The sequence below is a fragment of the Podarcis muralis genome, chromosome 14, assembly GCF_964188315.1.
Source record: "Podarcis muralis chromosome 14, rPodMur119.hap1.1, whole genome shotgun sequence".
Lineage (NCBI taxonomy): Eukaryota > Metazoa > Chordata > Lepidosauria > Squamata > Lacertidae > Podarcis > Podarcis muralis.
The window spans coordinates 7,674,745-7,694,468 of NC_135668.1; the positions used below are offsets into that span (position 1 = coordinate 7,674,745).

The window sequence follows — 19,724 nt, forward strand, 5'->3', positions numbered from 1 at the left end:
ATTGCTCTACACGATGGGTATAGATTTTTCTTGGTACTTACTGACATTATTATGGAAATATGACATACAAATAAAACATGACGTGAAAGGGCTTCTCCACACAGTACATAGTTACATACCTTGTAGAATTTGCTACAAGACGTTGTGGTGGTTGCCCACTTCTGTAGATTTAGACCACTGATGGCCAAACTTGGCCCTCCAGCTGTTTTGGGACTACAACTCCCATCATCCCTAGCTAACAGGACCAGTGGTCAGGGATGATGGGAATTGTAGTCCCAAAGCAGCTGGCGGGCCAAGTTTGGCCATCACTGATTTAGACAAATCCATAGAAGATACAGGTGCCCATAGCAGCCTGCCTGTGAATGTTATTGTGGAGCAATACATCCAATATATGTTTATTGTCGGTGGGGTTTTCTTTTACTGAAATGGGTGTCAGGTGCTTTATGGGGAGCAATTCTCATGTGGCATCTAACACAAATCAACAAGATGCTGAGGAGATAGTATGGCATACATTATCCAGAATGAAATTACAATGAACCAGGCAGAAGGCCTTTTTCGGTGGCCACACCTTGTACTGTGACCTCCCTGCAAGATGCCCAAGAGTTAAAACAACTACAAAATTTTTCGCCGATGTCTGAAGGCAGCCCTGTTAGGGGAAGCTTGCACTGTTTGATGCCGTGTTTTGTTCCAAGCCGCCCAAAGAAGCTAGTCAGATGCGCGGGGTAAGAGAAATTAATTGTTATTCTTCTCTAGCAAACTCTTGCCACAAACCGCGCGCTACTTGCCCCCAAACCCCTTTTGCCACACCCAAGATGGAGGCGCCCAACCACTCCCTTTCTGAAGGGGAGCAAAGCGAGGAAGGAAACCTCTCCCGCTCAGAAAATGGCCGCCGCACTGGAGACTCCCTTTTATTGTTCACGCGCGTGGCCACACTCAATATGGCCGTCACCACCAGCCTCTCCTCTCCTCAGAAAAGCGTCAGCGCGCCGGCCTTAAAAAAAAAAAAGGGAGGGGGAGAAAAGAGGGGCGGGGCTTGTCGCCTGCTCTTCCCCACCCCGCTCTTTCTGGCCCGGCCCGCGACGCCGGCGACGTCACGCGACGCGGGGTTGCGCCCCGCCGCTGGGTACGTGCGTGCGTGCGTCGAGGTGACGGAGCGGGCCGGACGCGTCCCTTTGTTGGCTCAGCGGCGCCTGTGAGGAGAAGCAGCAGCAGCAGAGGCAACAGCGGCGGGTGTTTGTTATCGGTCCGCCGAAGGGAGGCGGCCCGGCCGGAGCCTTCGAGTCCGCCCGTCCCCCCGGCGGCCCGCTGGGGCCTGCCCCGCTCCGCGCCGTCTCTCCCCGCCGCTCCAGCCGCCTCAGCCGCCGCCGCCATGGACTCGGACGAAGGCTACAACTACGAGTTCGACGAGGACGAGGAGTGCAGCGAGGACAGCGGCGCCGAGGAGGATGAGGACGAGCCCGACGACGAGGACGAGCCCGACGACGACAACCTGGACCTGGGCGAGGTGGAGCTGGTGGAGCCCGGGCTGGGCGTGGGCGGCGAGCGCGACGGGCTGCTGTGCGGCGAGACGGGAGGCCTGGGCCCCGGCGGCGGGAGCGGCGGAGGCCTGGGCAGCAGCGGCCTGGGCGGGCCGGGCCCCGGCGGAGGGCTGGGCCACGAGCAGGAGGAGGATTACCGCTACGAGGTCCTGACGGCCGAGCAGATCCTGCAGCACATGGTGGAGTGCATCCGAGAGGTCAACGAGGTCATCCAGGTGCGCGCGAGGGGGCCCCCGGCTTGGCTTGCACGCGGCGGGTGGCGGAGGAGGAGGAGGAGAGGAGCGGAGCAGCCGCGGCTGGAGGAAGCTCGGGGGGGGGGAGGCGGGGGAGAGGGAAGGGGTGGGCGCTGCTCGTGCAGGAATGCGGGCCGTGGAGGGCCAGGAGGATCGGCCGCGGCCTGCTCCAGCCACGCCTTCGCACAAGCGCTTCGCCCAGCCAGCGAGCTGCTTGGGAGGCCCTTGCTTTTCCTCCCCCGTCCTCCCTCTCTAAGCTCTTATTTCTGCCTCTTGGCAGGGGCGATGCGGAGGGGGGAGCAGGATGAATGAGGAGCAATGGCTCGGGGTGCCGTTGTCTTGTTGCGATGGGGGGAAGGAAGGGGGAATGTGCTCAAGCGGGTGTTGCCGGCTGTGTTAGTGTGTGCGCGCTCAGGGTTTTCAGTGAACCCGGCGTGGCATCCGGAGGGGCAGCCGAATGGGCCTTGCTGCGTTAGAAACAGCGGCTTTGTGGAACTTTAAACCAACAAACAAAATAGCCTACGCTTATAGGAGCTGGAGTTCCCTGATGCATAAAGCATTGTTCCCAGTTGGAAGAAAGAGAGGCGGATATACACACACACTCTTACTTGTAAGCAGTGGAGGGTGACTAATAGCCATGAAATGCATGTGTATGCATAGCCTGTGACAATTCTCTGTGGACCTTAAATGTGTATATGCCATCCCTATTATCATCAGAAATAATCGATGTTAACTTAACACAGTTATCTTAGACTTTTTAAAGAACTGTAGCCTGTAGTCAGCCAGGAAACCATTGTCCAGAAGGTTGTACCCCTATGATCCCTAGCCATCTTTTTAAAAGCTTCTGGACTGTGAACTTAGGGATTGCACCCAGGCCCAAGAATTGAGCCCCAACAATCCTTTGTAGAGTGCGCCTTCTGGATTGTGCTGTGCAGCTTTTCAGTATTGCAAAATAAAAGCAACAGGGCAGGGCTCAAGAATGTGTGTGGAGTGGTGTGGGTCTGGAGTTTTTAGGTAGTGTTGAGGCCTTGTGAGCTGTATAGTGTCAGATATTCTTTAGTTTGCACCCACATGTTTAGAAACACTCGTTCATGTTGCACTTTTTGCAGGTTCCACAGATACTAGAACTTTCTCAGAACTAGGGTTAATCATACTTCAAGTAGCTCCGTTGAAATTGATGGACACAACTAGCTTCAGTACATTAATTTCAGTGGGTGTGTGCTGAATAGTTGCCAGGTCTGCTAGAAGGGGGATGAGCCTTCCAACTGCCAAGGGGTCTCATCTGTCTGACATAATGCTTTTTGGCTACAGTAAAATATGAGTTTGGGGACATGGAGATGCCGTTATAATATTTTAGGGTGGTGTGTGTTAAAATTCCACTTCATGCAAAATAAATTGTGTATTGATTTTTGTGAACAATTTTATTCCTAATAATGGTCATGAAGCTAGATGGTGGTTAAATCTTTTTAGTTCTAACCAATCATTCATATTAGGCATCCTTACATGTTGCTATCTTGAAGATTGCTGGTTCTTCTGGTAGAACTAGGAAAATCTCATGCTTTTATCTGGGTATTTTACTGTGCCTTTCAGCCCTCAAGATGACATACAATTGCCTAGGGTGTGTGACCCCGCCCCCCTTACACAGACAATAACTATTAAGGTAGGCAGGCAGGCAGGCAGTATTCTGTTAGCATCTTCACCATCATGAACTTACAACCATATTTAATGGTTTGCCTTTAGATAATATACCAGAATAAAACATAAGTGCTCCCCTACACATACAAGTCATTTATTCCTGAAAAATATCATTTGACTTATTCAGGAAAGTTAATAACAGATTAATATGATTCAGGAGCACTCTGTCTTAGGTACTAAAGAAGGTGTTAAGCTATGGAGGCTTTGATTCTAATTTTGTTTGGTTCAAGTTGCTTTTCTTGTTTGGCAACCATGTTACTTCTGGTTGGTAGGAATAATTGTCCTCCCTTGTCTCACAGGTTAGTTGCCATAGCAGGGGGTAGGCAATCAGTGGCTTACATAAAACTCTTTGAAAACTTCTTCCTTCAGCAGCTCCTTTGTTTGGATCAACTAGGAGAGGAAGTTACTTTGATGATAAAAGTACAGGCATCCTTACTTTGCATGGTGTTCACATGGTTGCCAAACTTGGATATAACATAGAAGATAAGTTGCATGGTGCCCTGACTGATTTTGGCCCCATCTGTACCATACATTTAAAGCAGTACCACTTTAGAGGTTCATCACTTCCCCTAAGAATCTTGGGAAGTGTCTTTTGTTAAGAGAGTGCTGAGAGTTGTTATTCCACAGCACAGTATTCCCCTCACAGAGCTTCAGTTCTCCAAGAGTCAGTCCCTCTTCCCAGGTAGCTCTGTGAGGTGAATGTTGGTCTCCCAACAGCTTCTCAGCACTTTAACAAATGACATTTCCCAGCATTCTTTGTGTGAATCCATTACTCTTTAACGTGATATACCTTAAAGAGTACCTTAAATGTATAGTGCAGATGGGACCTTTGTTTTACTGCATGTGTGTGTTGTAACCATTTTCTAGCAAATACTTTGCCAAATCAAAATCTCCCTCCTGTCCTTTGAGCGGAAAAGAGATGTAGTACTGGTATATCTGGCAGGTGGAAAAAGCAGTAGGAGAGGGGGCAGCAGTCTAACATTTATTTTAACTGTGATGAGACAGGAGAGAAGCTAGGATTGAAAAATGCATTCAGGTGATACAGAGAGGTTCTTACTGCCATTCTTCTACATTTAGATATCACAGTGATTTGGCCCTAAACATGACTAAAGAGAAGGGGCAGTGCTTTTTTCCTGGGGAGGATGCAGGGGTACAAATACCCCTAAACATTTTATTAATATAAGTTTTGCCTCATTGAAGGGCAGTATTTCAATATGAGTAGGAAAATGAGAGTACCCCTTAGCATTTTTTTCAAGAAAAAAAGCATTGAAAAGGGGTAACCATGAACCTATTTGGGGTCCTGGAGGGGGTCATTGTGGCCAGAGATTACTCTCCTATTCCCAACAGAAGACCTACATGTCAGTTTTATATTGGGCGTAAAACTCACAGCTTCCAGCCCTAAATCTATAGAGTTAAACTGAAAGCAAACTGAACCCAAACTTTTTTAAGGGCCTTCACTGATGTGGTGAGAAGAATGTGAGAGGTAGTGTACTTTGCCCTGTAGATTGCAGCTGCTGTGTCATTATCTGTTCTTCTTACCCACCCTGTTTGCAGCCTGACAGTTTGCACTTTAAATACAACCAAAGTTTTGCATAACAGGGAGGGCTGCAATAGATTCTGACTTCACAGCAAGTAGGAAAATACTTGTGAAGTAACTTGTAGCACCATTTGTGTACTTTTGTCATCCGAAGTCATGTTGGCTACTTCACATTAGTAGTGAAACTCTTGCTTTTTGGGAACCTTCAGCCTTAAGGTTTAGTCCTTTGGTGATTTTTTTAAGGCAAGGTGAAAAATGGCTGCAGTTTGATTTCAAATTGCAAGGGTTGGGTGGTTGTTATTGCAGAGTGAGTAACAGTGGGTGTGGATGCATTGCTTCTGCTTCAATTCTGTTCAAGTAGACCCTGATCTTAAGCTTATCTCTCCTTAATCTGTAGTGTGAGATATGTAAGAAGTGTGTATCTTGGTATATTTGTGTCTGACACTTCAAGGTCAAGCATAAGATTGGAGTTTTATTCAGGGAGCAAATGTGCTTGGTCAACTAGATCTCCAGTCCCAGCCTGCTGCTGTTGGGTTATATGATCGGCTTCCCAGCTCTTGCTCCTCAGGTCTTCAGTTTTTGTGAGGCTGAGCTAGCACATGCTTTTTACTTGCTTAACCACTTCTACCTTGTGATATATTGAAGTTGTCTTCGATATATTACCCAGCAAACAGAAACTTTAGAATGAATGCCTTCTGGGTTGTTGGTTTTGTGTGTGTGACAGACACAGGAATGACTTAACACTCTGTAATGATGGAATGAGGTGGGGTTACTTACTCAGTCTTAAAATCTGCATCAAAAGTCTATAATGAGCAGGAGGGAGCAGTTCAGCTAACTTATATAACATCACATGTTCATGTTTACATACTACTTTTGCAAGCATGCTGAATGCTAAGTCGTCATTAGTTATTTTGCTGAATTCTTATCCAGGCACCATGGTTCTCAAATGTGAGTTATTTATTGAAAAGTCCTGAAATGGGCTTTGGAAATTATCAGAACACTATTGCATTACTACTTGTGTTTCTGAATCTGAGGTGCTTGAGTCCACTTAACGCAAGATATTTTTGTTTTTGGAAAAAATACCAGAATACAGAATACCAAGCTAGTGTCAGACAGAAGTAAATGCATGTGTTGGTATTTGTTCTTACGCAAGTGAAAACTAATCCTTTCCTAATTGTTGATTGCTTGTATTTTAAAGGTTAAGTGCACAGACCTAACATTCCTTGAAAATTGAAGCCATTAAACATTATTTCCCTTAGGCTTTGAGCAGAGGGTTAGAGAAGAGAGGGGAAGTTGAACATTAAATGCATTAAATGACTTACCAGTTACCACATAAAATGCTACTTGGTACATTATGAAATAATAAAATTAACACATTTTGATTCTGACAATAATCAGGTATATTTTTGATATGAGAGATGGAACTACAAGCGGCTACAGTCTAAAGTTACTAAGCATATCCCCATGACTATGAAGAAATAAATTCATTTTTTTAGAGACAACTCAAATGAATGAATACAAGTAGGCTTCTGAATAGCTTCTTGCCTAATGATAAGAAATGCACACAAGTTCTTCTAATAGAAAGAGTTGATCTATTTTGCTTTTACTTTGGAACTAGTGATGTTGTATAAAATTGTAATGTTGACAGTCAGGCTTGCAACTTGCTTTCAATACTTCCCTATAAAGTAGCTAGTACTGTTTCTCTGTTCATTCTCATTGGATAGTTTTTCTTCACTTTTTCCATATGGGACTTTGCATGGAAGAAGAGAATACTACTGAAACTTCTTAAGCTTTTGAGTGTTATGCCTCAAAATGTGTAGTAGGATAGGGGTTTTTGCACATAGATACATGTTTGCATTAGTGAGAACTCACACAGATACCTGTTGGACACATGCTCTGGCTTACTCCAGAAGGGAGGGAAGAGGATTGACAAACACCCAGACTTGGTCCAAGAACAGTTCTGGAGCTGCTGCTTCGCCAACATCTCCTTGTTTTCTCCCTTTTATGGGCAACCCTGCAAACCGAGTCCAGATTCTGTTGTGTTCTCTGCCTCCTTACTTGTGAAGAAACTGTATTTGTGGCCCCTGGCTTGAGGAATATTTTGTTCCCTTTGTCCTGAGGTCAGCTGCTAGCAAGACACAGCTACCCATGGCCTTTTTAACAACACTGCTGCTTGTTTCTTTTCTGATTTCTCTTCTCCCCCAAATTTCCTCCACCCTCTTCTCTCACTTTAGACTCCATTCTTGTCCAGTGGGCTTGTGCCACAAATTGAAGTAACAGAATCCATGCTATCTTATCATATTGTATCTGGAACCAATGGGTTATGGCAGTGGTTTTCAACCAGTGTGCCATGGCACCCTGTGGTGCCTTGAATTATGGTCATGGGTGCCGTAGACAATACTAGCCTCTGACCTTCTTGCTCGCCTTCCCTTCCTCCCCTGATGCCCTCTTGCATCTCTGCCTCCCAAAGGTTTGTGCAGCTGTTTGATGCAGCAGCCCTGGATACTAGCTCCCCAAGCGAATGGTGCTTCTGGGGCTGGCCGGGGGTACTTTCCAGGTTCTTGTGGAAAGTGTGAGGAGGCACCTCTCTTTGGGGCAGGGGAGCAGCTCAGAGACCAGGGGCGGCAACAGTGGCTGCCCAGAGGACTCCCATGGAGAGAGGAGAGGAGGCTGAGGGAACACTCCTTAAGAGAGCGTGAGGAGCTACCGGCTCTGCAGGCAAGGGGTGACATAACTGGGCTCCTGATCCCCACAGGGGTGCTGCAGAAAAAATGTACAGCCATCCCTCTGGTTGCGTTTGCTTCATGTTGCGAATTTTTGGGTTGCGAATGTGGCAAACCCGGAAGTGTAGACTTCCAGCTTTCGACGCACGTGCAGAAGCGCACGTACAGTAGCGGCACTCTACTTACAGACTTTTCAGGCTGCAAGCGGCACCCCAGGACGGATCATGTTCATAAGTAGAGGTACCACTGTAGTTGGTCAAGGGAGTTGTCGACCCAAAAAGATTGAAAACCTCTGGGTTATGATACGCTAGCATGCTTTGGAACTGTTATTACATCATGTGATAAATATGATTCTTAAGACCCAAGGAAAGTCAGCATGAAGGTAAAATCGGAATTAGCTCAGAAAAAAGATAAATGTGAGGCCTAGTTCTCACATACAGCTTAACCAGTAGTTAGCCTATCTGGATGTACCACACCGGAGTGCAAAATGATGTTCTTGTGACCCTACACACAGCACGCTATATCAGAGAAGGCCCTGACTCCTAATTTTCTATGGGGAAGGAATTTTTATTTGATATGGAGGAACATTCATTGATGTGACCCCCAGCATGCACTCAGCCCATGTACTGCTGGATCAAGCCAAAAACCAGTCATGTCCAGCAATTTGTTCTCACAGTTGACAACCTGATGTGTCTTACATCATCATTATTATTATTATTATTATTACACTTTATGCACCACCCTATACCTGGAGGTCTCAGGGCGGTTCACAACAAGACTGAACGCAGGACTTGAGGAGTGCAGCAGTGCTGGTCCCACTTATAATGCCCAGCAACTGGTATTCAGGAGCATATGGCCTCCAACAGTCAAGTTAGAGAATATAACAACATGGTTAGGAGTCCCTGATAGCCCCATGCTCCTTGAATTTGTCTACTCCTCTTTTAAAGCCTGTCCAAATTGGTGGCCACCACTGCTTTTTGAGGGGACAAATTCCATGATTTATATTGTGTGTGAATGAATACTTCCTTTTTCCCCCTGTCCAGAACCTTCCAACATTCAGCTTCACTGGATGGAGTGCCTCAGGTTCTAGTGTTATGAGAGAGGGAGGCAAACCTATCTGTGCACTTTTCCTGCACCAGCCAATATTTCATACAACTCTGTTGTGTCTCATTATTCACCTTTTCCCCAGTAAAAAGCCCCAAATAGTGTAATCTTTCCTTAGCTGGTAACATTTCCTCAGGTGGTTCTCAACATATTTAAAAAGCTTCTTTGTAAGTCTTTTTTCAAAACATCTTTAAAAACTACTAGAGAGTTCAGCTGCAGCAAAGTCATCCAGCTTCCTTGACAGGAAGCTTACTAGTCGTGTTCCTTAAACTACCATGTGATTCATATGCATACTTAGATGAATACTGTTTACCTTAAGATCAACAAAGGCTGAAAAGTGCCATGAATGAACCAAATAAAAGCTACATATGCACCCATGATATGAAAGAAAAGCCTAAAGTTATATCATCCCACTTCTCACCTCAAGATCAAAACAAGAGAAAAATACAAATGATTAGTGCCAAATTTACTATTTTACTATTCGTGTTGTCAACAGCCCTTAATTTTCCTGCTTCAACCTGTTTTCACCTTTCTGTGTGCCTGTGGTGCTATTGATGACATCGGCTAATCTTGTTGATTGACATCTGATGGGAAGTGACTCTTGATTCCAATTCCAAGGAGCAGAACTACACATAGAGGTGTTCTTTGTGTCTCCCCACAGTTGTGGGAACTCCCTTTCCCTACAGGTCTATAAAATTCTGAATCCATATCCTTTTCTGTACAAGCTGGGGGATAACGCAAATTAGATATGTGTTATAAATTATTTTAGTCATTCTTACCTTTGATAAGCTCTTGAAAATGGATTGGACTGAAATTGAGCTCAAAATTCATTGTTCCTTGGACTTCCACTTTATCTGGATTTCCAGGGAGTGGTCCAAAAATACTTATAGGTGTGTCATACTGGAAGATGAAGCTTGTTGGATGTGGCCACACTGCCCTAGTGGTTGCTGATGGAAGCAGAATTGGAGGAAAATTGAATTGGTTTAAAGGTTGGGCATTGCCTTTAACCAACGTGAAAGGACATGAGTTTGAAGAATGAGAGTGGATTGGCAAGTTTTCATATATGTGAAACTGTCTTATTGAAGGATCATGATCAGGTGTAATGCTTTTTGTTTCTAAGGTAAGAAACAATAGCACAAAATTTTAATAAAGAAATTTAGGTTGAATGTTAGAAAGGACTCCGTAGTAGTGATGATAATAATATAGCACAAAAAAGATGCCCAGGGATGTTTTGGGATCACTTGCCATTGATTTGTAAGCAAGCGTATGTCCAGCTTTGACACTCTGTTTTCGTGCTTTTGGTTATTTTGTTGTAGCAGTGCTTTGAGTGCTTTTAACAGAGAAGCAACTCTTTAATATTAACAATAAATAGAAAGGTTTATGTCAGGCTTCCTCAACCTCGGCCCTTCAGATGTTTTGAGACTACAATCCCCATCATCCCTGACCACTGGTCCTGCTAGCTAGGGATCATGGGAGTTGTAGGCCAAAAAAACATCTGGAGGACTGAGGTTGAGGAAGCCTGGTTTATATTCTTTTTGCCACTGGCTAATGGAGGCAGTTGTGGAAATGGCAGCACTGCAGGCCCTCATTGGCCAACCAGAATTTGACTCTTTTACTTCTCTGTTTTTCGAAAGCAGATGAATTGTGACAGTGGTAGGAAAACCAAGCCTTTTGATTCTGGGTTTGGTGGACTGTGCTTGGGTAATGTAGTACTGTAGCTAGATTTGTTGGAGAGACCCTCCCTTAAATTCCTGCCTGGCCACAAAGCCTTCTGAGGAGCCTTGAGTTGGTCTCAGCTGAATCTACCTCACAGGGTGGCTTTGAGGATAAAGAGAGGGGGTGTTTTCTGCTCTGAGCTCTTCAGAGAAAGGGAAGGATTATAATATAATAGCGGAGCAATCTCCAGCTCTGTAATTGCATCTAGCATTAATTTTGTTTGCACAACTTCATATATTATCACCGATGTACAAAAAAAAGGCCTAGGCTGTCTGTCATTTAAAATGATGCACACTGAAACCATTGGTACTGAAAAAATGTGAGGCTTTTATAGTCTCTGTTTGAAACCTGGCAAAGTAATTTCATACTTGGAGTATTTTGAAATGTTTCTGAGCCTCTGTGGCTGTAAAATAGATTTGTTTGAAATATTGCTGATATTTCAGCTCTGTGCTAATTGTGGCAGCCATTCCAGAAATGAAGACCATTACTTGAAGCTGTCACTTTCAATGCTTAAGTGACTTGCAGATCCTTGATATATTTTTAACTTCAGGAGGGTTGCCTACTGGAATAGGACAGCTGTTTATTTTGCCACTAGCAGTCTTTGGGCAACAAGAGCACACATGTAATCACACTAGCCCAGACCTAAGTAGAAAGGGGGTGTTATGTAACATGTTGCTCTCCAAGGGTTTAGAATAAGCTGGCTTGAGTTATGTGGGGTTGTTTGTTTTTTTTTGGGTAGGCTGCAAATATTTTTTAAAACATGCGTAACCTGAATAACTCTTGGGGGCCAACAGATCATATTGCTGTGTTTTGAGAATACCTGTGATATTTATTCTGACTTTCCTCTAGATTTTTTTGGTAGAAATTCAGTAGACCTTCTGCAGTGAAAATTGTATAGCATAAACCCAATTGAGAAGACTCCCTCTTAAAAGGGTGGCATGTTGCACTTAGTGACCACTTGATACTAATCTATTCCTATAAAATCTTGATTACAGTGCTGTCTAAATTATTCAGTTGTATTGTATGGGCATTTAACATCTGTCAAATCATAATTTCTGTGAGGACATGTTACACCACCACAGTAAGTGTAGGTGCACTTACACATGGGTACTATGTAAATTTGACATTTGCAGAAAATGCCCAAGAGACTTGACATGGCCTTTACTAGGATACGAAAAGCTTTTTTTTTTTTTTAAGCAACAAGCCCCGGTAAAGGCTAGTTTTTCCCAGAATAATGTATTAATTAATCCTTTTAGCAGTACTGTTTAATCAAATGCATATCGTGCTGCTGTGGATTGTTCCATATTGAATATTTAACATAGGAAAATCACCTTATACAAGTCAGACTCCTGGACCAGCATGTAGTTACTATTGCCTGTACTAACGCCAGTCTTTCTCAGTTTTCAATATGCCAGAGATTGAACCTGGGAACCTCTGCATACAAAACATGTTCTCTACCATTGGACTACAGCCCTTCCCTTAAGGACATCTAACTATTTAGAAGCTTAGTTTTTGGAAAATGTCTGAAATTTTAGCATGAAACTCAAATATCTGGTCATCACAGTGTTTCTGCTGTCTCCTTCAAAATATACTGGCAGATGCCTAACACAAGACATTAATATCCTTGATTTATCTTTTCCACTTTTTCAAATGTTTTTCCTTCACTCACATTTTCTTTTGCCATATATCTTAAGAGACCCTTCCTACATGATGGCTTTCACTTAGGCAAATTTTAATATGCCTGTATACTGTGTTTTGTATGAAATGACACAGATGTAAAGTGTGTCACTAAAATATATGCAAACAGAGGTGTGACCTTTTCCCATTCACTGCTCACATTTATTTTAAATGCAAAAATAGGGAATTATATATGTGGACACGTACTGTGCACCATGTCAGGTCAGCATGCAACGAAATGTAACACTTTCCTTAAAAGCAATATTTCATCATCCCACTCTCTTCCTTCTTCCCAAACAGATTGCCAAAACTCACCTCCACCCTGAAAAAATACCCAACTTTTCTGGTAGAATGAAGCTTTGGGTGGAACCATATGGAAGCCCATAGTTCATTCATGAGTAATGGTGGAAATTTATTAACTGGGCTGCTCTTTTCTGAAGCAATAATATTTCTAGGGCTTCCCACTTTGCACTGTCAGTTCCTGAAGTGGATACAGGTAGAGTAATTTTGCAGTAATATAGTGGGTTGTACATCATTATACAATAAAACCAAGCGTAGGAGATTGTAAACCCATTGTCTCAAATTTCTAGTGTAAAGCTTTTCACTGGAGCTGATTGAAAAAACTACCTTTTCCCTTTCATTAGTTTTCTGGTGCTAGTGTCTTTCCCTTAATTGAGAGCTAGTGTGAAATCCTGGTTAGTTTTTTGAGCTTAGATTCAAGGAGCTCTAGTTTGAATACCCACAAGCCACAAAACTCACTGAGTGACATTGGGGCAGCCAGTGCATAAAATGTGGCAAGCCTATTGATGTATGCCACCCTGAGCTTCCTGGAGGAAAGTGGAACAGTAATGTGAGAAATGATGAGTCCGGGCTTCTAAGTACCAAAACTAGCTTCCATTTTAAGCTTCATCATTTGATACCATGCACTTTCAGGTGACTAGTTTTGTGCAGTTGAACGGTTTCTGAGGATTTCAGTGGGAAAGGGTAGGAGACACTTGCTGGCTATGCATGTAATGAAGTCAGTAGAAGTGGTACATGTACAGAAGTGGAGCCTTGGCCTGTAGGAGAGCTAATGCCATCTGAAATTTTGTGAGTCAAGCGTGTGTCTAATTAGGTAGAAATGATTTTTAAATTTAGCCAGGAACTGTTTGACATGGAACGGTAGGCCGGAATGTTTTGGTAATTTTGAGTTGTGTTTTAGAAATGCTGAATGAAAAGCTTCTTCATTAACTAAAATGTTGTGTGTGTACATGCGTTCAAAACAAATGGATGAATTGACTGGGCAGTGCTTTTTTACATTTGAACTATGACTGCCATAGGGAGAGCCAAGAGTTCAGCACTCCTGAAGTCTTTCCACATTGAACTACCACTGTGCCTATCCAGTGCTTGGGTTGCAAGGAGGCTCCTTCCCCAAATTATACTGAATTTTTGCTAGTCTTATCCTGTAGGCAGGTTAATATTGCTGGATATCTAGTCAGTTTCTCTCTTGCTCTCTCCTTGCCTTCCAAGTGTCTTCCATTTCCCTTGTATTGAACAACCCTAGGGTGTGTAGCCATGAACACAATTCATGATTAAGTACTTTTTAATTAACGTTTAGAATTCATAGCAAAAACCGACAAAATCTTGCTTGCATTAGTGCGGCTAGGTAATTACAGTGGATGCTTGGGTTGCGAACGCGATCCGTGCAGGATGCACGTTTGCAATCCGCAGTGGCGAGTCTGCGCACGCGCGGGGTGCAATTCGGGGCTTCTGCGCAAAGCGTGATTTAGTGCTTCTGTGCATGCGCGACTGCCGAAACCCAGAAGTAACCTGTTCCGGTACTTCCGGGTTTTGGCGTTCTGCAACCCCCAAAAAAACACATCCTGAAGCGTCTGTAACCCGAGGTATGTCTACAGAGCTTGGACCTAATGTTATTTCCCCCCTCCCCCCTCCAGATACTGTGGGCAAGAGTTTTGTAACAAGCCCAGGGCAGTCAGCACTTTGTAGGACCACAGATACCTTCCCCTCTGAGCACTGGCCATATTGGCAGACACGGATGGGAGTTGGAACCCAACACTGTCTGGCGGGACACATCTCCCCCTCCCTCATCCCACTGCCTCCAGTGTTACATTAGTAGCTGAAGAGTAGGGTATGAATGAAGGTGATGTGGGAACTCCCATTAGATGCTTTTAAAAATAATCCATGCTAGTTGAGTTGCAACTTCAAATGAGTTTTGTGCTGTGGGCATACTCTTGACTTTCTTGCAATCAGAGATCAGTTAGATATTGGTCTTCAACTGGTGCTGTGGGACTCATAAATGGATTATATCTCAATCTAAAATCTGAGGATTTTTTTGCATCTCCCTTCCTCCCAGTGTGGACCCTGTGTTGTGTGTTGGGATTAAAGGTGGTTTCTGGGTCTAAGTCTCTAAGAGAATGTTGAAGGTGTTTCTATTATAAACAAGCATAACAAAGTTGCTTTTCAGTGAAACTGTTGCATTCTAGTAGATTATTTGTGTGGATACAAATTCTACAGGGTCCTAGGATTGACAGTTTCCTCTGAGGTAGCAAACCCATAATCTCTTACAACTGTAGCATAGTACTATAATAGAAATGAAGTGATCAAAGCAACTTGATATTTAAATGCTATGTTGTGAAACCTGCAACTCCCATCAATTCGTCCCTGATCATTGATTATTTTGGGGGGGAGCTGATTGGAGTTGGAGTCCAATAATATCAGGCTGTGTGTGCATGTGTGCCACAAGTTTTCTACCCACCTACCCTGGCTGTAACATACAGTGGCAGATTTTGTGATTTGGTTTATATTTGTAGTGCTGCACATTCATTTTACTAGCACTAGTCTTCTGAAGTAACAAATTGTTACTGTAGGCTTCTGGCAACGTTTAGAAACTTTAGAAATAGGTTATGAATTTGGCGGGTGAGGTATTGAATGGCTTTATATTGTCATCTTAAAAACTGTTGTCAAAATCACAACACTCAGAATTGGGTAGTGTAACTCTTGTTCCAGATAGCAGCTTACTAAAAAAATCCCACATGTCTGGCCTTTGATACTTGGGGTACTTGAGGTAGTATGTGCTATGAGTCTGAAGTAGTGCTGGATAATTAGAATATTGTTCATTGTGTAAAGTAATGTCTTGTTGGAGCCATTTCTGAATTTCTGTCCATGGGTGCTAGAACCAGTGATGTTGCTTAGCTTTGCAACTGAGATGGAGTAGGGCTTAGAAATAAAATAAGCTTTTATGACATGAGTCAAACTACCATTTGTATTTCAGCTGGGCGCATAAATAAACAAATGCCATTTTCAAGGGTTCCTTGACCTGTGTCACTCTCCCTCCCCAAACCTTACCTTCTAGCAGCAGTAGTGCTTGGGGCCTGGCAACCTACAGTTCTCAGGCACTTCCCGTTTGTAAGTCTTCCTGGCCTTATGAAGTCCTCTCACTTAACAGATTCCTGTTGCTGAGTGTAAGTTGTAGTGTTAGAAAGGTACCAGGCACGTTTTGCGACTAGTGTGGGTCCAATTGTGACGACATGGAGATCTTCGGATGCCAAATTGGCAACTGGGGAAAGCAAAATGTCATTTAGAGAAGGGTCTGAAATATTTTCTTTGAAGCTTGAATTTGTTTTGTTCTGGGTTGTTTTATTTGATGTTTTAATGCGTTGTAAACTGCTTTGAGATTAGTTCTTTAAAATATAAAGCAGTGTAGAAATTATGATGATGCTAACTACAACAAATTCCACCAGGAGGGCAGGGATGGCACCTAGACATTCCATTGTGGAGACTGTAACCTAGGTTTAAGGTGCCATTTGGCGATTAGAGTATATATCTGATTTTTGAACACTGGCAAGTTGTGTTGTTTTTAGGAAGCAGGTAGGTGTAGCTAGCAAAATATGGTGGAGGAAATCAGCTGCAGAGAAGTCTGGGGATAGTGAAGGATCTGCAGTTGTCTTCATCTTTAAGAACTTGGTTTTTCTAAAACCCTTCATTACTTAAGATTTCTTTTAGGAAAACAGGAAACATAGGCACACTGTAATCAAAAGCAAGGTGTCTGTGTTTTTTTAATGTAACTTTAAAACTTGTTTTTACTTGCCAGGGTGGCTAACCTGTGACCCTCTCCCTATTGTGGGGCTCCCATCATCCCAGCCAGCATGGCCAGGCAGTCAGGCATGATGGGAGTTGTAGTCCAGCAATATTAGCAAGGCTACAATTTTCCCACCACTACCATAAACAGAGGTTCACCCATTTGTGACACTGCACTCTGAGACACCGATTACCTCCAGAGCTTAGCATCGTGTCAAATCATGTCCGCCATTGTGTGCAAGGGCAATGGAACCCCTGTGCAAAATATTTCTCGACTGTACGGCCCAGAGCTCCTTGGAGGAAGGGGGATGTAAATGTATATTGGAGCTTTGATGCCTACGCATGTTAAACTTCCAGTTCTTCATGGGCATGCCTCTGTTTTGCTGCTCATTAACTTCTACCATGACATTTCCCCCCCTTTTTCTAGAATCCAGCAACTATCACCAGGATACTCCTTAGTCATTTCAACTGGGATAAAGAAAAGCTGATGGAAAGGTAAGCAAACCGCTTTTCTCCTTCTGGAAAGTGTTCTGGTAACCTGGTAGGTTTAGTATTTCAGTTATCTAAACTTGGCTGCAGATAAGCATTCACAATGATTTTCAGATTTTTGTGAGAGCAAGTTCTCTTAGTGAAGAAAATGGTGTTCAAGCCACCCTGAGTGCTTCATTCTATCTAGACAGTCACCAGTTGCCTATGTTAGAGGCAATCAGATGGCTGAATGTGAGACTTGCTGTGTTTTAAGGTTGTGGTGGCAGAGTGGAGGGGACAAGGGTGGGGTCAGGGAGAAGCCTCCTGTTCCCAAGAGATACATGCAGGGTACTGCCTTTTTATATTGAATATGCCCGTCTTTTACAATTTGTTCTCCTTAGGGTTTCATAACCCTCAGTGCAAGTGTAAACATGGTCCTGGGTGGTAACTGGAGAGAGTTTTCAAATCTGGGTGATTTTACTTATCCTGGCCCTTGCTTGTACCTGACAATACTCATTGTATTAATGTCAGGCTACGTTGCTGTTGACATATATTGAACAACCATATAATGTGGGCAGAGCTAACTGGCTTGTGTCTTGCTGCGTTTAATTTGTAGCTTGAGTGTTGCTATAATAAAACACTATTTTCTGGAAATGCAGATCTTGTTTCTTTTTTCCAAGTTGTATTTGAACTCTGCCAACATGGAAATGTGGAGGTTAAGCAACTGCAAGGAAGCCAAATATTCTCAAATCAAAAGAGTTCCTTCTCTAACTCCCATGAGGAGTTCAGAGTTGGACTCATGGAAATGGTACGCCATGGCATGAGGCACTTTCAGCATTCATTGTTGTTGCACTTAAAATGTCCAACACACTGTCTAAAAAAATCTTTTTAAAATTCCCAGTTCAAAGAGTAACATGAGAAATATGATACAAGAGGAAAAAGTGATGGAGGTAGGGAGTCTGTGGCTTGTCAGAAGTTGCTAGTCTGCAGCTACTTTCATCCACAACCATAGTGTCTGAGATTGACAATCTACCCTTCATAGTTGCAAAGATAAATTTGAAGAATCTGGTGCTTTTCTGATTCCTCAACCAAGTTAAAATGTGGCCTTCTTCATTGTGCTCCAGCTGCTTTCAAGATAGAGGAATTTAGAATCATAGAATCATAGAGTTGGAAGAGACCACAAGGGCCATCGAGTCCAACCCCCTGCCAAGCAGGAAACACCATCAGAGCACTCCTGACATATGGTTGTCAAGCCTCTGCTTAAAGACCTCCAAAGAAGGAGACTCCACCACACTCCTTGGCAGCAAATTCCACTGTCGAACAGCTCTTACTGTCAGGAAGTTCTTCCTAATGTTTAGGTGGAATCTTCTTTCTTGTAGTTTGGATCCATTGCTCCGTGTCCGCTTCTCTGGAGCAGCAGAAAACAACCTTTCTCCCTCCTCTATGTGACATCCTTTTATATATTTGAACATGGCTATCATATCACCCCTTAACCTCCTCTTCTCCAGGCTAAACATGCCCAGCTCCCTTAGCCGTTCCTCATAAGGCATCGTTTCCAGACCTTTGACCATTTTGGTTGCCCTCCTCTGGACACGTTCCAGTTTGTCAGTGTCCTTCTTGAACTGTGGTGCCCAGAACTGGACACAGTACTCCAGGTGAGGTCTGACCAGAGCAGAATACAGTGGCACTATTACTTCCCTTGATCTAGATGCTATACTCCTATTGATGCAGCCCAGAATTGCATTGGCTTTTTTAGCTGCCGCGTCACACTGTTGGCTCATGTCAAGTTTGTGGTCCACCAAGACTCCTAGATCCTTTTCACATGTACTGCTCTCAAGCCAGGTGTCACCCATCTTGTATTTGTGCCTCTCATTTTTTTTGCCCAAGTGCAATACTTTACATTTCTCCCTGTTAAAATTCATCTTGTTTGTTTTGGCCCAGTTCTCTAATCTGTCAAGGTCGTTTTGAAGTGTGATCCTGTCCTCTGGGGTGTTAGCCACCCCTCCCAGTTTGGTGTCATCTGCAAATTTGATCAGGATGCCCTTGAGTCCATCATCCAAGTCGTTGATAAAGATGTTGAATAAGACCGGGCCCAAGACAGAACCCTGTGGCACCCCACTAGTTACTCTTCTCCAGGATGAATAGGAACCATTGATGAGCACCCTTTGGGTTCGGTCAGTCAGCCAGTTACAAATCCACTGAGTGGTAGCATAGTCAAGTCCGCAATTTAAATCACCAAGAAAAGATTGTAAAAGAGAAATGTGGTTTAAATCTATTTAGAAAAAGCTGGATCCAGCTATTAAAAATATTGGTGTAAAAGATGGGAACCTTAGTTAAGAGAATGGTAAAGTCATATCTGAAGTGCCTATTTTTCTCTTGTTTGGAACAGCAGACAACTGAGTAGGGAAATGAGGTTGAGTAATTGTGTCTTACACTTCAGAAAAATTGCTAGTAAAGTCGAAAAGTTGTAAATGGATTCATTAAGCTTTTTTTTCATGCTAGAAAATCACATAACTACTGGTGGTCCATGTTTTCACCAAGAATAAAGCATGACACCGGCTGGCTGTTTGCTTGCTTTGTTTTTTTGTTTTAAAGAGCATAGCTTTCAGGTAGCATAGCAAACACTACCCAGTAGGAAAAATATACATTAGTTGTGTGGCACTTATTCCAGGTGTCCCAAGGAATATTATTGGTAACTTGATTACATTTATTTTGGAACAGATTCCATTTGTGATATAGCTTTTCATTCCAGTAATGCTTGTGAATCTATTAAAGGATGCTCTTCCATGTGTAAACTGATGTAATCTGCTATTTAGCTGCTTTGAAATCCTCTTGGGCAAACTATTAGGAAAATCCCTTGCTCTGAAATGATAGAAGTATTCTTCCAGAATCTCTTTGATTCCAAATCCTTTGGATTTCCCACTTTTTTCTTCTCCTCCTGTCTCATTTACAATTA

The 19,724-nt window shown here is 43.4% G+C and overlaps 1 protein-coding gene across 2 annotated transcripts in view; it reads left to right on the forward strand.

Annotated features, from left to right (window-relative positions):
* The first annotated feature begins 1,122 nt into the window (after window positions 1-1,122).
* Window positions 1,123-19,724, forward strand: part of ARIH1 (ariadne RBR E3 ubiquitin protein ligase 1) — a 52,330-nt gene continuing 33,728 nt past the window's right edge. The window contains exons 1-2 of one of the 2 annotated variants that reach the window (XM_077918790.1): window positions 1,123-1,753; window positions 16,728-16,795. In XM_077918790.1, coding sequence (XP_077774916.1) covers window positions 1,370-1,753; window positions 16,728-16,795 — 452 coding nt within the window. In that variant the 5' untranslated portion in view covers window positions 1,123-1,369. The remainder of the gene's footprint in view (window positions 1,754-16,727; window positions 16,796-19,724) is intronic. The other variant, XM_028706606.2, reaches the window with a different exon arrangement.